The sequence below is a fragment of the Scomber japonicus genome, chromosome 16 (genome assembly GCF_027409825.1).
Source record: "Scomber japonicus isolate fScoJap1 chromosome 16, fScoJap1.pri, whole genome shotgun sequence".
NCBI lineage: Eukaryota > Metazoa > Chordata > Actinopteri > Scombriformes > Scombridae > Scomber > Scomber japonicus.
In genome coordinates, this window is record NC_070593.1 from 10,042,805 (window position 1) to 10,061,173 (window position 18,369).

At 39.9% G+C, this 18,369-nt stretch overlaps 1 protein-coding gene across 5 annotated transcripts in view; it reads right to left on the reverse strand.

The window, feature by feature from the left end:
- mta1 (metastasis associated 1) overlaps positions 1-18,369 on the reverse strand; it is a 40,913-nt gene that overhangs the window by 1,679 nt on the left and 20,865 nt on the right. For 4 of the 5 annotated variants that reach the window (XM_053336146.1, XM_053336143.1, XM_053336145.1 and 1 more), the window contains exons 4-16: positions 11,592-11,718; positions 10,142-10,205; positions 9,663-9,780; positions 8,559-8,661; positions 8,153-8,252; positions 7,483-7,671; positions 6,355-6,429; positions 5,902-5,960; positions 5,465-5,625; positions 4,531-4,682; positions 3,577-3,766; positions 3,290-3,379; positions 2,557-2,712 (exon numbers count right to left, since the gene is read on the reverse strand). In XM_053336146.1, coding sequence (XP_053192121.1) covers positions 2,557-2,712; positions 3,290-3,379; positions 3,577-3,766; positions 4,531-4,682; positions 5,465-5,625; positions 5,902-5,960; positions 6,355-6,429; positions 7,483-7,671; positions 8,153-8,252; positions 8,559-8,661; positions 9,663-9,780; positions 10,142-10,205; positions 11,592-11,718 — 1,584 coding nt within the window. The remainder of the gene's footprint in view (positions 1-2,556; positions 2,713-3,289; positions 3,380-3,576; positions 3,767-4,530; positions 4,683-5,464; positions 5,626-5,901; positions 5,961-6,354; positions 6,430-7,482; positions 7,672-8,152; positions 8,253-8,558; positions 8,662-9,662; positions 9,781-10,141; positions 10,206-11,591; positions 11,719-18,369) is intronic. The other variant, XM_053336147.1, reaches the window with a different exon arrangement.

Below are 18,369 nucleotides of genomic sequence, written 5' to 3' on the forward strand. Positions count from 1 at the left end.
AAAAAAACAGTCAGTCCACTGATACTACAATAAATACACTACATGATAACGTCTTCTGCCCTCTGGTGGCTCCACAAAGTACATACTTCTTTAGTATATCTACAAACCAAGCTATAAATTATTATTCAACTGTGTTTTCTGCTTTATTCTACAGCGCTTGACGAAAATCACATCCACGAACCAGATCTTTCTTTTCTTTAATGAGAATAGAATAGACTTTATTGTCATTGTACAGGGTACAACGACATTATTATTTAGTGATGCAGCTTTGAATCTTTACACCTGTGTATGAACTCAAATCTCCTCAATGATGCTTTCCAACAGTTGAACAGAAAGTAAACAATTGGACAAACACCAGCAAACAATAATAAAAGACATTTACTAAGTGATCTTTATACATTTCATTATCATATCATGGATGATCTGAGTATTATACTTAAACATGCTTCATAATCATATCTGTTGTGAAAGCCACCTTTGCTAAACCTGAACCTGACCTGGAAAACACCCAAGAGAGAGCAGGTGGTTCACTACAGCTAAGTTACAGCAAAACAAATTGAACACTACATGGCCACACTTAAGTCTGATCCTCTGGCAAATATTCAATTTGAAGGCACAGTATAACATTTAGGGAAGAAAAAAACAATTATCTTATAATTAGAAAAGGTGTTTTTACATTTCTGTCTGCACACGGATTAAAAACAAGATACAGCGTGTTTAATTAGCAAACTTAAGACATACTAGTAGGAAAGGGATTTCTGAGCAGCCTCCAGTCTCTATACTAAGCTAGGCTAATCACCTCCCAGCTCTCCTACATACCTGAAGCATAAACATGACAGCAGTGCTTATCTTCTCATTTAAAACTGCAGTGTGGCACTTTTACATATAAATGAACATCCATTATATTCAAGCCCTTGCCAAACAAGTTCACACAGTGCTGATTAAGCCCATCGCTGTCAGGTAAATCTCTCTGTATGTCACAGTATACAGAGTTTTGACATCCCTGTGTCATCCAGATGAATGCATACTGCACATACTCTATGGTGAGAGCATGCAAACTAGAGATGGGTAACTTCTAGTGTGCTTTGTTAACTAAAGTGGGGATGAAATAAAATACCTGTGTGGCTCTTCTACACTTTCCAAATGTTGTTGGACCGAAAGGATCAAATTCTGAGAGTGAAACCGTTTCACGTGCGTTTTGTGATGTTCAAAAATATTTATGCATCATTTTACAGCCACAACAGTAGCGACAGAGTAGGCTACTGCAGAGCCTATGACATGAGCATGTGCTGACAGTGTTTTTGTAATTACGTTCACTGCCAGAAGGGGGTGACAAAGTCCTGCTCTCTAGCTTTAATCCTCTGCACGAAAAAAAATAAGCAGATTTCCCAAAATGTTGAACTAGTCCTTTTATTAATTACACAGATAGTTAAAACTATTTAACAACTAGTCCAAAAGAAATGATTAAATTGTTATGATTATCAGTTAACAAATATACAAATAAACACGTTTACAGAGACCTTTCCTATCTTCTGAATTGTTAAATTGGTGTTAAAATAAAAAATGAAAACTAATCCCTAATCCTCAAACTTGGCTGATTTCCAACCCAAATCTCCTCCTGGTGTGTTATCCCAGCCTGGGCCTGAGGTGGGCTCACAGACCAGTGGAGATGTTCTCCCTCAGGATACACTTACCAAGCCCTCCTCCTCCTCATCATCTTCCTCTCTGCTGTTACCATGACAACATAGACTGTAGCCTCCAGCTAAAGAAGCAAGGCCGATCCCATCCTCTTGCAATCGTTCTCCCTCCTCTCTCCGTCTTTCTCTGGCATTCTCTCACTCTCTTGATCTCTCAGTCTGTCTCTTCCCCTCTCTCACATCACGAGGGATGGGGAAAGTGGGACATAACCCAAAAAAAAGGAGCCCCTCACAAACTCTTAACCCTTCGGCAGTGAATCATAACTGTGTGTTGTAGCCATCGAGCAGGCTCGGATGCGCCTTTGCATGCTCCTTAAATATTCAAATAATCAGTGTTTAGCAGAAATATTAATGCTTTAACATTTATGCATAATGGATAAAATTGTACTTTGTGTTAATGCGGTAAAATTATTCTGTATTGATTAAAATCCCACAAAAAAATATATTAAAATTAGATTAACAGTTGAGAACTATTCCATTCCAATAATTTAATGAGTGATAACAACTACCTTGAGACTATCATTTGCACACAAATGAACACATACACACTAGTGTGCACTGTTTTAATTAATTTCCTTCATGAAATCTCATATCAGAGCTACCTGATAATTAGTGAGGTGATCAGGACTATCGGTTCTAATGATGTGAGAAGAAAGTGGAAAATAGTTTTTTATTTCAATGCTCTTTTATACATCTTCTACATCTCATATCACAGCCATTTTCAACTACAACAGGAATTGTAATTGAATGAAATGTTTTAAAGTGTGTTCATACTGTTAAATATCTTGTGGTGGAGACTGAAATTCAGAATATATTACGATTTTCAATAATTAATAGTAAGTTTGATTCACACGCTCACCATCCATTCCGTTGTGCTGTTCATAGGAGCGTTTGCCCAGGATGGTGGGTGAGCCATTGTTGAAGATGGGTGAGGATTTTATGGGTGTCAGGCTGCCTGTAGAGATGGTGCCTCCGCGAATGGGAGGGTCAGGTTTGGCTGGACGGGGGTGTGCTTCTGTAAGTGAAAGAGGGAGAGAGAGAGAGATTTTGAGTGAATAGAAGCAAAAAAAATATTCTGTTTTCCTGGAGAAAGAATAAATGTTGCTATCATATGTCTGGGTTTAAGGCACCCTGTGGAGATTTGGACCACTAGTAGCACCATGGAGAAATGTGTAACACAATATATATTCCTGTCAATGATATTACACTATTCTCTACATCTACAGGTGGTGGTAACACAGTAATGCATCTGCAAAACCAGGTAATGAAAGGATTGTTAGTGTAGAAAACTGAATGAGGGATTAAAAAATGATAGAAAAATCAGATTTGCAAACATTTGATGAGGAAGGAGATGCATGCAAAATGTCTGTAGACCTCAAAGATACTGTATGCACAATACCTAAAAATGATTCAAACACACATAAGTGAACTTTAAAGCTCTGATTTTTCCCTTAGAGTTAGTGTATCTTTATCATATTAAGAAAGTGTCACTATGTCAAAAGGAAGCAGAGCTCTCCATTTACACCACACCCAGTTAAAAACCGAATGAAAATAGAAACTCAGTTTAGACGTACTGGGTGACTTTGTCTTACCTAAATATCGAACCACAGACTCCAGAGGTTTACGCCTCATTGGTTTTAGTGGCAAAGGCTTTTTTGGCCTTTCTGGCAACCGCAGGGCACCTGTAGACATTCATTATAAGCATACAGTCAATGAAAGAAATAAAGAAAAAACTGGGCTGAAAAAAAGAAAATGTTTCCTTTCAAATATAAGCATAAACTTCAACAAAGCGCTGGAGCAACCACACACAGATTGAACTGTATGTGTGATACTGTCATAAAAGTGCTCACATATTTCTTCAGGTTTAAAGACTGCTTACATTCTGCCTTGATGGCTGCTGTGTTAACAGGGATGTAGGGGTGCCTGCCCAGAAACTGCGGCCTGATGATGTCATGGCAGAGGCGGCGTGCCACTCGTGTCAGCACAGTGGTCTGCAGGTAGAAAGCCTGTCGCGTCTTCACTGCAAACTTGGGGCTGCCGCTGTGCCGCATGGGCAGGCCGTGGGGGCTCTGCACGCACAATCAGATTAACAACATGTCCGTTAGATACCAGAAACAGTGTGTGTGTGTTGGTGGTCTGTGCTTTCACAACTTAATGAACATTGACAGGCTAGTATTTCACAGGACAAGTCTAATTATCACCTCTCTTATGACTAGAAAAACAATTGTAGTAAATCGTTATCTAGTATAGATTTCATTTATCAGTGCCGGTTGGCAAAAGGTAACAGACTGTAATGCTTCTTAAAATGCACCATTTAACCCACTGGCCTGGCGCATGACTATCAAAGTTATTTTATAGCTAATAATTTACTTGGGTTGGCAAATATTTAGATCCTTTTCAGCTGTTTATGCTTGTGGTTTTAATCTGGCTCATTGACATATGACACAAACATGTAATTAGTGCTAAATATAAAAATAATTAAAAATAAAGGATATAATATAGACTTGTAATGGAGTGTATCCAAAATCTTTATGCTACACTAATCTCCTCCTTGATGTAGCATCATATTAAGTGGACAGATATGGTGGTATCACTCTTCTCATGTAACACTCTCACATAGATACTCACATGAGGGTGAGTAGAAAGGGATTAGCCTGGGAGCTGAACTATTTCTTTAAGTGTAGTGTTAGTCTTAAGGCAAACTTTAAGGCCGTTGTTTGCAGAATAAATAAACTGAGTGTCAAGTGGAGCATTCACAGTAATGTCTGTACTTATGCCTGACTGTCTGTGTGTGTGTGTGTGTGTGTGTGTGTGTGTGTGTGTGTGTGTGTACCATGCTGCTGCGGTTGGGTCCAGGCCTCTCCCCATCCAGCCTTGTGGGCATCTTTAGCCCGCCGTACTTCTTCCAGTAGGTCCAGCATGAAGCACAAAGGCGACATTGCATGTTTGGAGGTCCCCATGAGTACCACTGGTAGGAGCTGCTAGCTGCACATGTGAGCACAGACATTAAACCCACAATTTCATAGAGAAGACTAAATGAATGCATTGTGACAGAGCAATAGACCAACCCGTGCACAAGATGACACATAATCCAGATATAATCACAATCACGTGCTCGAGTGCACACAGTCGAGAGCACAAACTTTAATCATTCATCACTGAATTAACTATAACCACTAAAATAACTCAAACAATACTGTGCTGCAGGGCATGTAATGCTTTCCTCTCTGCACTGAGAAGTAGTATCAAATGTGTGCCACATACAGTGAGTACAGGGTAGATCTGCACTCTTTAAATCACCTGATTTAAAATATCTCTTCTGTAAATGAATGCAGAAGTTGTTCAAGTTCTATTGCTGGTTCAATTTAGTGGTCTGTTGCAATTTTACGTTCATCAAAACACAGGAGGACACACATTTTTAAGATTTAGTTGAGAACACTAAACTTTGGGTTTTTGGAATATTTTGCTGGATGTTTTTGGACATTTTATCCCTTTATTCAATTGTTTCAGTAATTTCACGAAATAAGGGAAAGAAAAATGCAACAAGGGTCCCCAGTCGGACTTGAACCAGTGAAGTTTTTGGTCATAATTGGTTTTAACCCCTAAGACGTGAGGACACCCACAATTCAACGGTAAGTTTGATCTACTGAACTTATGTAGAGAAAATCCACAGATACACAGTTTAGGTCATGGTAGATATAACCATGTTTTATTCCTCTGCTTACAATCAGTGATAGACACAACGCCTCTAGCAGTGAATTACTTACTGTAGCAGCTTTCGCAGGCTCTGCCCAGGCTGGGTGTCTGCCCTTGCCCTTGCCCTTGCCCTTGGCCTTGGCCTGGAGGTGCTGGGACAGTTGCGCCGGCCGCTCCATTCACGAGGGGTGGCTTTACATTGTTACTCAGCTGGTTAGGGTTTGGCTTGTTACTGGTGAGGCACAGAAACAGGGAGAGGGGGGGTCAGACCAGCAAAGATAAGACTGGCACAGAATGTACATTCACTAAGAGAATAGATAACATTCATCAGCCTGCTGCCAGAGACTGCTATTACACCAATACTGTACTGAGAGCTGTCACGACTGCTAATAAAGTGAAAGAAGGGCTTGTGTCCAAACAACAGCAGCAGTCAACTTTTAAATAGCAGTGATGTAAACTCTAAATTTGATATCTGAATATATTCGAATGACAGAGTGGAGATACTCACTAGTTAGGGATGTAGACCTGCTTTAACTTGCTTTCTGCCTCGGCTGCTTTTAATCGTTTCTAGAGCAGAGACGGAGGTTGAGGAGGTGGGAGAAAGGACAGAGACAGTATAGCTTCTGTCATTTGGAAACACTTAATTTGAAGACAGAGTTAATGAATATTTCTGAATGAGACTGATATTTGACTCATTTAAGAATAAATAGAACACATTTATTTCAGCTGAAAAAAAAAAAGAAAAAAGAAAGAGACCATGAACAGTTTTGGAGCCGAAAATGAGATCATGAGCCAGAAAAGGTTTATGCACAAAAATCAATGAATATTGCCTTTTTTGCCAGAGATGTAAGTCACCAGGTGTGAACAAAAATCAATGTGAAACAGTTATTAGGATATAAAGAAAGGAAATTATCATGAAAAATATATAAAGCTAATACTGATGTGTAAAGAAGGTTTTTACCTGCTGTACATATCTGTCTGTGGTCTTCCACATGTAGTAATACTCAATAATACTCGTCAGAGATTTCCAGGGCAACTAGAGAAATAGAGAGAGGACAAAATAATCATTATTTCCCTCTAGGGGGTATTAAAGTGGTGGGAGCAGATGTAAGACTGACAGGTCACAGGTTTCAATCTCCAGACAGGTGAGCATGTAATGTTCTGCACATGCTTCACTGTCGAGACGCTTTTTAGCAGGAATATTATGAGAGCAGCTGTTAGAGGTCAAGAATACTGCAACCACTTACAAGCTTCATGTTGCCTCTTTCAAACCTAAACTGTGTGCAAACTTAAAGAATTCCTCACAACTTTTACACATTTGTCGCAAAAAAACCCACTTTATACTAAAAATATCTTTCCTTAAAAAGGACATAAAAAGAACAACTGGCCACAAAATGTGTTTAAACCTACAGAGACTGTACAGTAAAGTTTCCTCTTAGTAGTTTGAAAGGAAAATGAGCTGTCAAGTAGTGGCCCCACCCATAATGGAGGTTTAGTCCTGTTGTTTGAGAAAAAAGGCCGGGGTGGAAACAAGAGAGAGCGGCACTGACGGCAGCCGGCCACCAGGTGGTGGAGTGATGCACACAGTGAGAGCTGAGCACAATGTGTAGTCGGAAAGTCCACAAACGGCAGCCTTATTCTTCTCAGTTTGAAAGCACAGAGGACATTCTGTGGGCCCCTGGTATAGTCTGGTTTGTCTAGTTTCTTTGGGATGTTTCACAAGATAAATGACCATCGTGCTTTGCTTAAGCATTTTGCACTTTTTCCTATGAGCTGGATGCACTGTTTGCTTACAAAACCATGATTGTGTTTGGAAGTTGTTCTGTATAAAATCAGCTAAATAACCGAATGAAGTCCATATGTCTGCTGCAGAAGTTCAGTTCTAATTCTGTGGTTTATGCACTCAGAAGCAGCAATTATGGGTGCACTGAATACCTACAACACACATCTTTAAATTAGATTTCAGGATCCCACATAAAGGCTGATGAGCAGCATACTGTACTCAATAGGTCTTCTTTGCATATCTTGACTACACCACTAAATTTAGCAGAGATGTTTAGCCCTAAGCTCTTTTTTTTTGGCTACTTACAAAATCCTGTTGGATATCGGTGAAGTCTTTGCCGTATTTCTCTAGCGCCTCCTCAAACAGGTTGGCCTCCGAGGCGCTCCACTCCTCCATTTCATCCCTACAGAGGACAGGCCCACCCTGAGGCACCAGCGCTGCGATGGCTCGAGTCATGTCATAGCCCGTGGCGTGGAGGGTGTCCATAGCGTGAAACTGAGCACAGGAAGGAAATAAGTGTTGGGGTTTTTTCCATGTTGTTCTGAATCTTGTTTGGATCAATTATGCAATTAATATTTCTGCATGATTCTGCAGAGTTCTTGGGATTATATAGTATAGCACATTTTTATTTGCTCAGTCCAGAGAGTTTATATGCAACCTTTGGGCTGTGTGTACATGTGTGTGTAAGTGTATGTGTGTGTAGCCAGAAGGCCTCTCTCATCTATGTTTTATATATGAGGAGGATAAGATCTAGGGCAGAATAGACCCGCACCAGGCTTCTGGGGCCCAGTGCTTGTTAAGGATAACCAGACACAGTCCTCAACAATCACTAACAGACACACACACACACACACAAAAGCATTTTCTTTGATTAACACTACTGCCTTTCTCCTACACTTTCCACCTATGGCGCAATGCTGATTTAACCCAAGGCTACTTTCATGTGTGTGCTTGTATGTATGTGTGGATAGCTCACCAAGGTGATGTCTCTGGAGGCTGCTGCAGCACTCATGTGAAGGCTCGGTTGCCGGACAGAACTGCTGCAGTCCAAAGCTCTAGCGAATGTACCTACTGACCTTTGGGACACAGAGGGAAAAAAAATATCTATAAAAAGGACAGAAAAACTTCCACTGCGTAGACTTCCTATATGCATAGTTCCACCTGACATCAGATCTTTTTCCGAACTATTTATGCAGAAAAAAAGTAAAATCAGCAAAGTCATAAATTTGCTGCTTCCTGATGAAATATTCAGTAATGTAGTTTTGCAAAGCAAATGATACACTCCAAGCCAATTATTACTGAATCAACTACTATATCTAGCTCTTATAAAAAGGGGGAAACAAAGGTTATGAAAAGTTTTTTTCTCTACTATTTTTACTTACCGAGCTACTACTAAAAACTGATCAATCTGTTTCTCTGTCAGTGAGCTGTTGGGATCCCAGACCTTCTCCTCCAGTTTCTCCAGTTCTCTGCCATCTTCCTCGCCTACATAGACCCACATACAGAAAGAGAGAGAGAGAGAGAGAGAGAGATAGACAGCACTCTTACAGTAATTATCTGATGTTGTCAAGGGCCAAAGGGGTACCACCCTCATGAGTCACATCTGTACAACAACAGTTTGTAAAATCTGCAATCAAAATGAGATTTTCTTCATAGTTTCCCCTTTTTAAAAATGTCTCGTGTGAACCTTTAATGAGTCCCAGAGTTGAATAGGTGGGTGCTGTCAAGCTGCCAGCCCGCAACCCACCAGCCAACCTGCCTCAGCTTCTAACACATGTAAACCAAAAAATTTCATTAACATGGGTTTAATTAGAGAGCTTAATGTCCCATGGTGTGCTAATTGCAATTTCAGAGGTTTTCCCACCTGCTAAGAATTAAAGTCTGGCAAAACAATGAAAATTAAATTTGGCATTAAAATAGTCATATTTGTACTGAATATCTGCAAAAACTGAAGAAAAAAAAATCTGGCACAAAAAAAGGCTTCAATTTCAGCCAAAAATATCTGTCAGACTGATCAAATGATGATAATTATAGATTTTAACATTATGGACACGTTGCAAAGTCAAGAAACTCTTCAGAAAGTATAAAGTTTAGAGTGAAATTCTTCAGTGTTTAAAATAAGACCCACATTTCTAATAAGGTTTGGATGTATGAATAGTTGCCACTTTACATTTTGCCATGAAATATAGTCATGCATCTGATCCTTTGCACACCATGCAGCACATAGTTAATATCTGTTAAAAAAGACTGCTTCATGAAATGTTCCTGAGAATTGAGCAGTTACAAAAACGTCCTAAAAAAAATGGAATAGTTCATGGATGCCCTATTAATGTTGAAAATTCTTCTTAAAAAATGACAAAAAAAAATGTCAGTACAGCGCAGGGTAAAATGTCCCCTGCAGAAACAAAAAGTTCATGTGCTACCCTGTGAATAAGCTTCTCTGGAAAATGCTCAATTAAAACTGCCAACATTTAAGTTTGATGTACCTTCTTTCAGCAGGTCAGTGATGTCAGCCTGATACTTGTTCCCAACGCGGATCTCCCCCTTATCAGCCAGCAGGGTCTTTTGCTGAGGGTCATATACCAGTGAATAGAAGAAGGCATCCTGGGAAATACAGATGGCAGGAAGGCGTGAGGATTGAAAGGAATGAAAGGAACAGGAAGCGAGATGGGCAAGCAGAGAGAGAGGCGAAAGAGTGGAGGAGTGCATGCATGAGTGTGTGTGTGTGTGTGTGAGTGTGTGTTCATTTTCCCCCTCTGCTAGTCTCTCGTCTCCTCATTACAGTATGTGAAAAGAACATTCTGGGTCAACACGTTGAATTATTCATCTGGAAACAAGAATCTCTGAACTCATAAGTCTCTTATACACACTCTGTTACAGACCTCCTGAAATCTAACACACCTAATCACAGTTTAGGAGACCCCTCGATGGTACTGAGCATGTGGAGCTGGGTGTACGTACATACCTCTCTATCCAGGTAGGACTTCAGAGCTTCTGTCTCATTCAGCAGCGTCACACAGCACTTCCCCCTGAAGACAAGGATGTACAGCAAGGAGATGAGAAAAGAAAAAGATGTATGTGAAGGGAGGAAAATAAGAAAAAGATTGGTAGGAAGGAGAGAATAAAGACAAAATGGGTTAACGTGCCACAGAATAGCAGACAGGAGTTGAAGTCCTTGGGATAAACATGTTACGTAAGTGTGAGATTAAAGCAGCTACACTTGTCCAAACTCTCCTCTCCAACAGAAATTGTCTAAGAAGAAACTTTGATGTACGATACATTTCAGAATCTGTAATGGTGAGATTGATTTGACTTTACTTTTCCAGTTGGTGCAACCTGCTATTTGACGGATCCTGGGTCGGGGTGTTGACGGTGACACAGCTCATCTCCGTCATTTAACTGCCGCTTGTCTGAATTCTGATTATTTACCGGCTAATTAGTCGTGCCTCTCTGGCCTGAAGCAAATAGAAGTTGTCAGGACTCAAACACCTTAAGTAACCTCGCTGCACACTGGTGTTAAGATAGAAAATTTAATCGAGCTTGATTTTCTAACTAAACAGCTTGTCAGAATTTTTTTCATTTAATTTGAGCAGATGTCAGTTTGCACTTTCTGTGACTCTTCAGAAACTTCATGTAATAATGTGGTAATGATTAGGTGGGTTTGCCCCGAGCTTACTGATGAGCAAGAGCAGTGCTCAAAGTGCACACTGCAGATTGTTTTTGTGCCGGAGCTGTTTAAAACCGACCGAAAATTGAGGCTCAAACTGCTTCCAACCATCTTTGAGCCACCACACAAGACCGAGATCCTTGAGTGGAGGAATCAATGAATGATGTCATCATCATTGACCACATTTTTGGTCAGAGCATTGCAGTATTTACCACCACAAACAGAATCTGAAGAGGTAAAACGTGCTTTGCATAGCAAATAAAATGGGAAAATGTAGTTTATGCAATGTAGTACTTAAAATACAAAAAGGAAATATGGTAATAAATAAGTAATCAAACTGTTAAAAAGCAGTATAATCAAGATGTGAAATATCACCAATTTAATAGTATATACTGCTGTTAAATTATTCATTCTGCTCTAAAAGTCTACCAAATGTTTCATTTTTAACAGTCAACTAAAACAAGTGAAAATAATTCTTTCAAGGGAGATGTTTCAAGTTTCTTGATAATCAATTTCTTTTAAGTTTTGTGAAAATTGAGTTTTTTCTCAGTAGGCCAAAGACAGAAAGTATGTATTAAGACAGAAAGTTTTGGTGTATGCAGCATCATAAAAGTGCACTGAGGAGGTCCAATATTCTTGGGAGAAAGATACACATAAAATTAAAGAGAAACTGACCTAAAAGTCAAGTCACGCAAACTAGAACACATCATTTGTTGGTATAATAGCAGGCAGGTGTGCAGCAGTGTACCTGATGTGTGTGGCAGGTAAGGACTCCAGTTGGCGGGACAGGAAGAGCTCTCTGTGTCTAAGCTGGTGTTTCTGTTTCTCGGGGAGGTCCGCCATCTCTGGATTCTCCATCTCCTCCTCCAGCTCCCCTGGGGGGTTGAGGGCAAAGGTCAAACATACACACATCAGATGAGGCGGAATAATAACGTCTACAGGGGAAAAAATGAGAGGGGGGGGGATGCAAATGTATCGGCTGCAACCACACAGAAAGTCTCGGGTGCAAAATGAGCAACATGAAGCACAGTGATGCACATTTGATGAGCTGGAACAATGAAGTCCCCGGGGAAGAGGAGACCTGCGTATATATACACCATCATTTCACACAAAATCTCACAAACTATGTTTACATGAGACAAAGTATGAAACAAACAACAATTGGCTGAGGTCTACTCGTTCAATTCGGTACTGCTATGCTTATAGTATTGCAGTGGTTCGAACTCACTCCTCTTTGTCCCTTCAGGATTCTCCATCACTTTAATGCTCTCCTATTATTTCCATTTTTTAAATAAAATCATTATTTTGGTAATATCCTGTGTTTCAAGCATGGAAACTATAATAAGAAACTGAATGAGATCTAAAAAACATCAGAGTAGATGTAATCTATTTTCTCTACATAGTAGACTACAAAGGTATGTGAGCACGGTCTCAGTTTTAGAGATATCAATCTCTGAGATTTCTGCCATCGGACGATACAATGAGGGTGACTGGAATTTAATTTGCTCAAAACATTGAAAAATTTATATTCAGCAGTAAATCTTTTCAGAAACAATGTCCCAGTTATTCTGCATAATCCACAAACCTCAATGTCAAAAGGTTTTCATTGGAGCTACTTTTTTTATTTTCTACCTGTCCTGGGGATTATCTGAAGTAATGGGGACACTGTTTTTGGAAAGAGATGTCCCTATTTTTATGAATGAGCACAAATACATTTCATTCACCTTTAAATGTATCAGTGGTGGTGACAGATGTGTCAGAGTATTTGAATAAACTGACCACTGAAGGTATTTGGTTATACATTTAGGTTAGAAGTGTCGTACTAATGTTTAGGATCCCCAGAAAACTCCTCATGAGGACAGAAGTTCAAGAATGCATGTTTATGTTCAGCTCATGACATTGATTGAGCTAATTTTTAGCCACATTAGTGACGAGGCTTTAGGGATTGCAATGTCAGTCTGTCAGTATTTCCACTACTTTGGTCTAGACTGAAATATCTCAATAATTATTGGACTGATTACCATTAAATTTGTACAGACACTCATGGTCCCCAGAGAAAGAAGCATACTGACTTTGTTGATTACTCAGCATCACCTAATGAGGTTGACATTTGTGGTGAAATATCGTAAAACTACTGGATGATTGCCATGAGATTAGGTCCAGACATTCATGTTCACCTCAAGATGAAATAAGTGAACTTTCATCATTGCTGTCACTTTAAAACTTTATTCATTTTTTCCCCCCATTCTTAGGTTATGACAGCATAGCTACAAAAATTATGACATTTCCATTAGACTCGGCTGTACTTTGTGTTTCGCGGTAATCAGCTAATTCTAAGATGCCAAATTGTAAAACTAAGATGACGAACAAGGCACATTAAACCTGCTTTTGATCTTGTTATAAAGCCTCAGCAGGTACGCCATTGTGTTTTTCTTGTCACCTTGGGTACTTTCTTGTTACCTTACAAGGCACCTGGATTCACAAGATCACAACATCACAAGATATTTGGCAGGTGATGCCCTTTGAAATCATTTGAAAGTGCCTGCTATTTTCCCACAAAATTCCCAAGGACGACCTCTCAGATAATTCTGTGTAACAAATCCTCTGGTGCGACAGGATAACCTCCTGGTACCTTGGATTAAAAGAAAAATCGTGTACGTTCATTATTACACATGGGGCCGCAACGGTTTCCAAAAGCTCAAGGTGACGTTCTCAAATGTTGTTTAGCCCAACCAACAGTCCTAAAGATTTTCAATTAACTATCACAGAAGACTTAACCCTCCTGTTGTCTTCCCATAGACCGTGCAACTCTGGCTTCCCGGGTCAAAACTGACCCAGGTATATAGAGGTATGAATTACTGCCTAATTGTGTGTTAGACCTTTTTAGCCAACTTTATTCCAACTTATTACCTACCACTTAAGTTTTATATATATATATATAAATGGAAATTATGGTCAACAGGCCTCATTTAAATTAAATTATACCTAATTTCTGAGTTAACGCCTGTTGTTCTCCCAGGTCAAAATTGACTCAACAAGAGGATTAAAAAACCATGAAATATTCATATTCAAGAATACAGAACCAGAGAATTTGGGCATGTTTTCCAAAAAAATGACTAAATCAATTATGCTGAAACACTGATCATTTAATTGACTAATTGTTGCAGTTCTACACAGTCTAGGAGGAGGGTGAAAAACAGTCCTTGACAACAGGTCCAAGGATGAATGGACAGAAGGACGGTTGGAGGACTATCTGTCCATTTGATTAGGTCATGTGTCTGAGTCATTCTGTAAGAATAGCCTTAGCTGCTGCTGCTGGTAGGCAACATCTCCACCACAAATACCCATTTCCTCATTGGTTGATGAGATGAGAGGAAGGGAAGGAGAAGGTGAGATGGTCAGCAAAACAGATAAACAAAGAGTCAGATAAAATAGGCAAGAAGAGCACTGAGGGAGAAAGTGTGTAAGGCAGCGAAAAAGTGGGGAGAGGGATAGAGAAATCAGCAGAGAAAGAGAAAGAAAGACAGGCAGAGGAAAAAGCCAGAGAGGGGGAGAGAAAGAGAGAGAGAGAGTGAGAAAGTATGGAGGACAGTGGGAGACCTGAAGTGAAACAGAAACACAGAGAGAGAGAGAGGAGAGAGAGAGAGGAGAGAGGAGAGAGGAGAGAGAGAGAGAGAGAGAGAGAGAGAGTCAGTACGTGCTCCAATTCATTTGGAGTTTCATTAGAGGAAGCGAGACAGAAAGAGGGAGACAGGGAGCAGAACAAAAGCAATCAAGGGATTTTCAGGAGAAGAGATGTGTGGCCAAAATCAATAAGTACTCCTTCACTCCCTCACTCTGCCCAGCACTCAGCACCCACCTGACACACCATCAGTGCCCAGTCTGAACACACACACACACGCACGCACACACACACACACACACGGGCCTCACTCCATCTTCTGCCATAATTATTATTAATAAAAGGTTTGAATGAAAAGGAAATAAGGTGGGAAATGTTGTGACAAATTGTGTGTGAGACATCAAGTATACTATGCATGTCTGAGTAAAACGTGTGTTTTGAGGGTACCTACATGTGTTTTACATTTACATTTACTGATGTTCCAGTAGTTACGCAGCCATGCAACTTATAATGAGCTTGTGCTGGTAATGTTTTCCCTACACGGCACAGCATTTGCATAAAAATAATCGATAACACTGCAAAACGTATTCACATTCAAATTTCACAAGGCGTATGTAACCTATTAGCCTAACTGGCTTTCATTGTTATGGAAAAATAGGTGTGTGCCATACACAATGTCTTGATTTATACACTAAAGACTGCTAAATAAAACTGATTTTTTTCTGCACTTTTTAATAAATGAAATGGAAGAAATATGAAGTTTTTTACAGGTAATACAGAAGCTGTTTACGTTTGTGTTTTAACTGAGCTGCACCAAAAACCTCCCACGCAAAACTGATGGCAGGATGGGAACCAGGTTCATGTACAAATCTAGGGCATACGCTTCAAAAATGTAAATGTATACATCACCAAAAGTCATCTAAAGTTTTCCCCCGCAGGAAATTGCTCAGCTCAGGAGTTAAGCACTGCCCACTTTCCTCTCGCATATCACCTCCTGAATATGAATGATTAGGCTGTTTGTTAATACTTTTCCCATCTTGACCAAAATCTGCAAGGTTTATTTCCTGACACTCTAATATGCTGCTTTGAATAATTAGCAAACATAAAAAGTGATCAATGGATCAATCGCCTGCTGAGCCGCATCAGATAGATCCTGTCACATCTCATCTCTCATCATCAGCGAGATAATAGTTTAAAGAATCGTTTATTGATTTTTGCTGTGTGTTGTAGTAAGATTGCTCACTTTGTTATCATTTCTTCTGAAAATAGCAGAGCAAGGCACCTCCATCTGTAAATGACCACATAAACGAGGCAATCATACGCAAAACAAGGTGATGGGATTAGGGCTGCATATAATGACTGTATTCAGTAACAATGAATCTGTCAATTATTTCCTTGATTAACTGATAAGTTGTTAGGTCTATTGGGATGATCCCTGGGCATCAAGGCCAATTTCCTGTTTGATTTGGTTGCTGGGGCCTGGGAAGTGGCTCATTTGTAGGGACGGTGGACACTTGGGTTGGTGAGACATAATTACACATCTACACACATTACTGATGAACTGGCTACATACTTACTTTAGTTTTTTTGTTTAATACATTTATTGTACTTTAAAGAGTCATGTGTGGGTCAGGTCATGACACAAAGAGGGCTTGTCTGATCATTTTTTGGTAGTATTAGTTTTTCTTTGCTACCTTTAGTTGGAGAATCACACATGACAGTAGTGTTGTGTTACTTTGGGGAGCATTAATCTAATCCATTTTCTTTCTACTTTAACAGGTAGCGCTAAAATGTTTAGAGAGGTATTATTTGGTGTTCTCCTTTGTGAGGTGTAGCAGCAGCTTCTACTAGAGTGTCTCTTGTGGGTGTTTTTTTTTAGTATGACAGAGAAAGTGGTTGACGCAATCTAAAATTGGATTCAGATCTGCAAAAATTAACATTGATCAAGGAAGGTAAAAGGTCAAGATCTGCTTTAAATGAAGAAACCACTGGTTCACATATTGATGTTGCAAGTAACTTGAGATTTTTGCCAAAGTTTTTATTGAAAAAGATGTTGATCCCCCCGTTTTTGGTTTGTTTGAGCATGTTCTTTCAAGATTCAAGAGGCCTGATGGGCAAACTTTAACGTTATAGTGAGTCTTCACAAGTAAAGCACAAGAGGCTTACCTCTCTGCTCTACCTTCTGTGGACTGAAAAGTTTAGAATATGGTAAAGTCAGCTGTCTTTAAGGCATATGAGGGTAACATTTCAGGGGCCGGCAAAAGACTGTTAAACACATGTGGAATTTGCACTGTATTTGATCTCACATTTTAATCTCTGGTGCTCTTCATATGGTGTGAAAGTTTTCATAAATTCTGATCTTGTTGTTCCAGAAAAGTTCAGTCTGTGCCTAATTACATCGCAAAATATATTAATTAACACAAAGCCACATGTCCGAGTTAGGCTGCAGTGCTGGCCAATGAATATGTGTTGATATGCTAGCAGTATAAAAGTGACAAATCCCAGAGAGGAGATTGTTTGTCCCCAAAGTTTGAACAGCGGCCCGATGGAAAAAGTGATCCAAGTGTGTACAATGATTGCCAACAAGAGGGTCATTGGAAAAAAGAATGTCCTTTGCAAAATATCCCATGTGAAGTCATCTGATGTGGCTGCACCTATTCCTAATCCCACAGCTGGTGACGCAGCAGAACTGGTGGCTCCATTTCAAATGCAGGTTAAGCCAATAGACATCTCTAAGATTGACTTCAGTTAAGCTCCATTCATGTCTGATGACTTTGTAACTCTAATTGGGAGTGACTAGCAAGTTCCTGTCAGAATTTTGTGGGACCCAGGAGCTCTGAATACCTTTGGTGGAGAAGGCAATCTCGCCCTTTTCTTCAGGTTTAGACACAGGGAGATGGTGGAGGTGCAAACCATTGTTGTGCCCATGCATAAAAGGATTGTCCTGTGATTTGGTAAGGGGAGACGCGGAGGTCGGTTTTTGTCTGAAACAGCGAGTTGAAGGATTTGACATTTTAAGAAATGACCTGGCAGGTAGCCGTGTGTGACCAGACAGGGTACAAATACTTAATGTTTTAATACAAACAGACTTCATCCTTAGAACCTCCAGAGGTCTCCGAACCAGATCAGGCGGTTTCTACAGTCTTTGCTCCAGAACCGCAAGGGGTCACTGAATCAGAGCAAGATGTGCCTACAGTCTTTGCTGTGACTCATGCAATGAGTTGCTCTGGCTGATAATGATGCGGTTTCGGAAAAGTTTCGTGATGCAAAAAAAAAAAAAAAAAAAAAATTGCATTGTCAGTGCCAACTGATCTGTCTGTTTCTCATTGAGAGCTGTTGAAAGAACAAAGAGAGGACCGGTCTCTGAAGGACATGTATGACCTGATTTTGCCTTCTTCTCAGGTGGGAGAAGTTAGGCTGGGGTATTTCCTCCAGGATGACCCCTTGCTTAGGGTGTGGGCTCCTCATGGAGAGGCATTAAGTGGTGATCTTATTGTGCAAATTTTACTGCCTTCAAAATTTAGGACATGAGTAATTCAGACAGCTCGTGATAGTAATGCAGAACATCTGGGTGCAACATAAAATGTGCTTTGGTGGACTTGCCTATCATCATTTTATATTACTATCCCAGTTTTGATGTACGCTTAAAAGTTTTGAGAGGGGGGAATAGGTACTGGGAGGTACTAAAGGTTGCTGATGTAAATATGAGCTGATCTCATTTGATGTTTGTAGATCATAATGGATTAGAAAATTGTCTAATATTAATGAATTTTCTTGTATCTAATATTTATTTTGTTCCAGGGTCTGAGGTGGGACCTCACTCTTAAGGAGGGATGTGTAATGGCCCCTGGGCATCAAAACCAATTTCCTGTTTGGTTTGGTTGCTGGGATCTGGGGGGTAGCT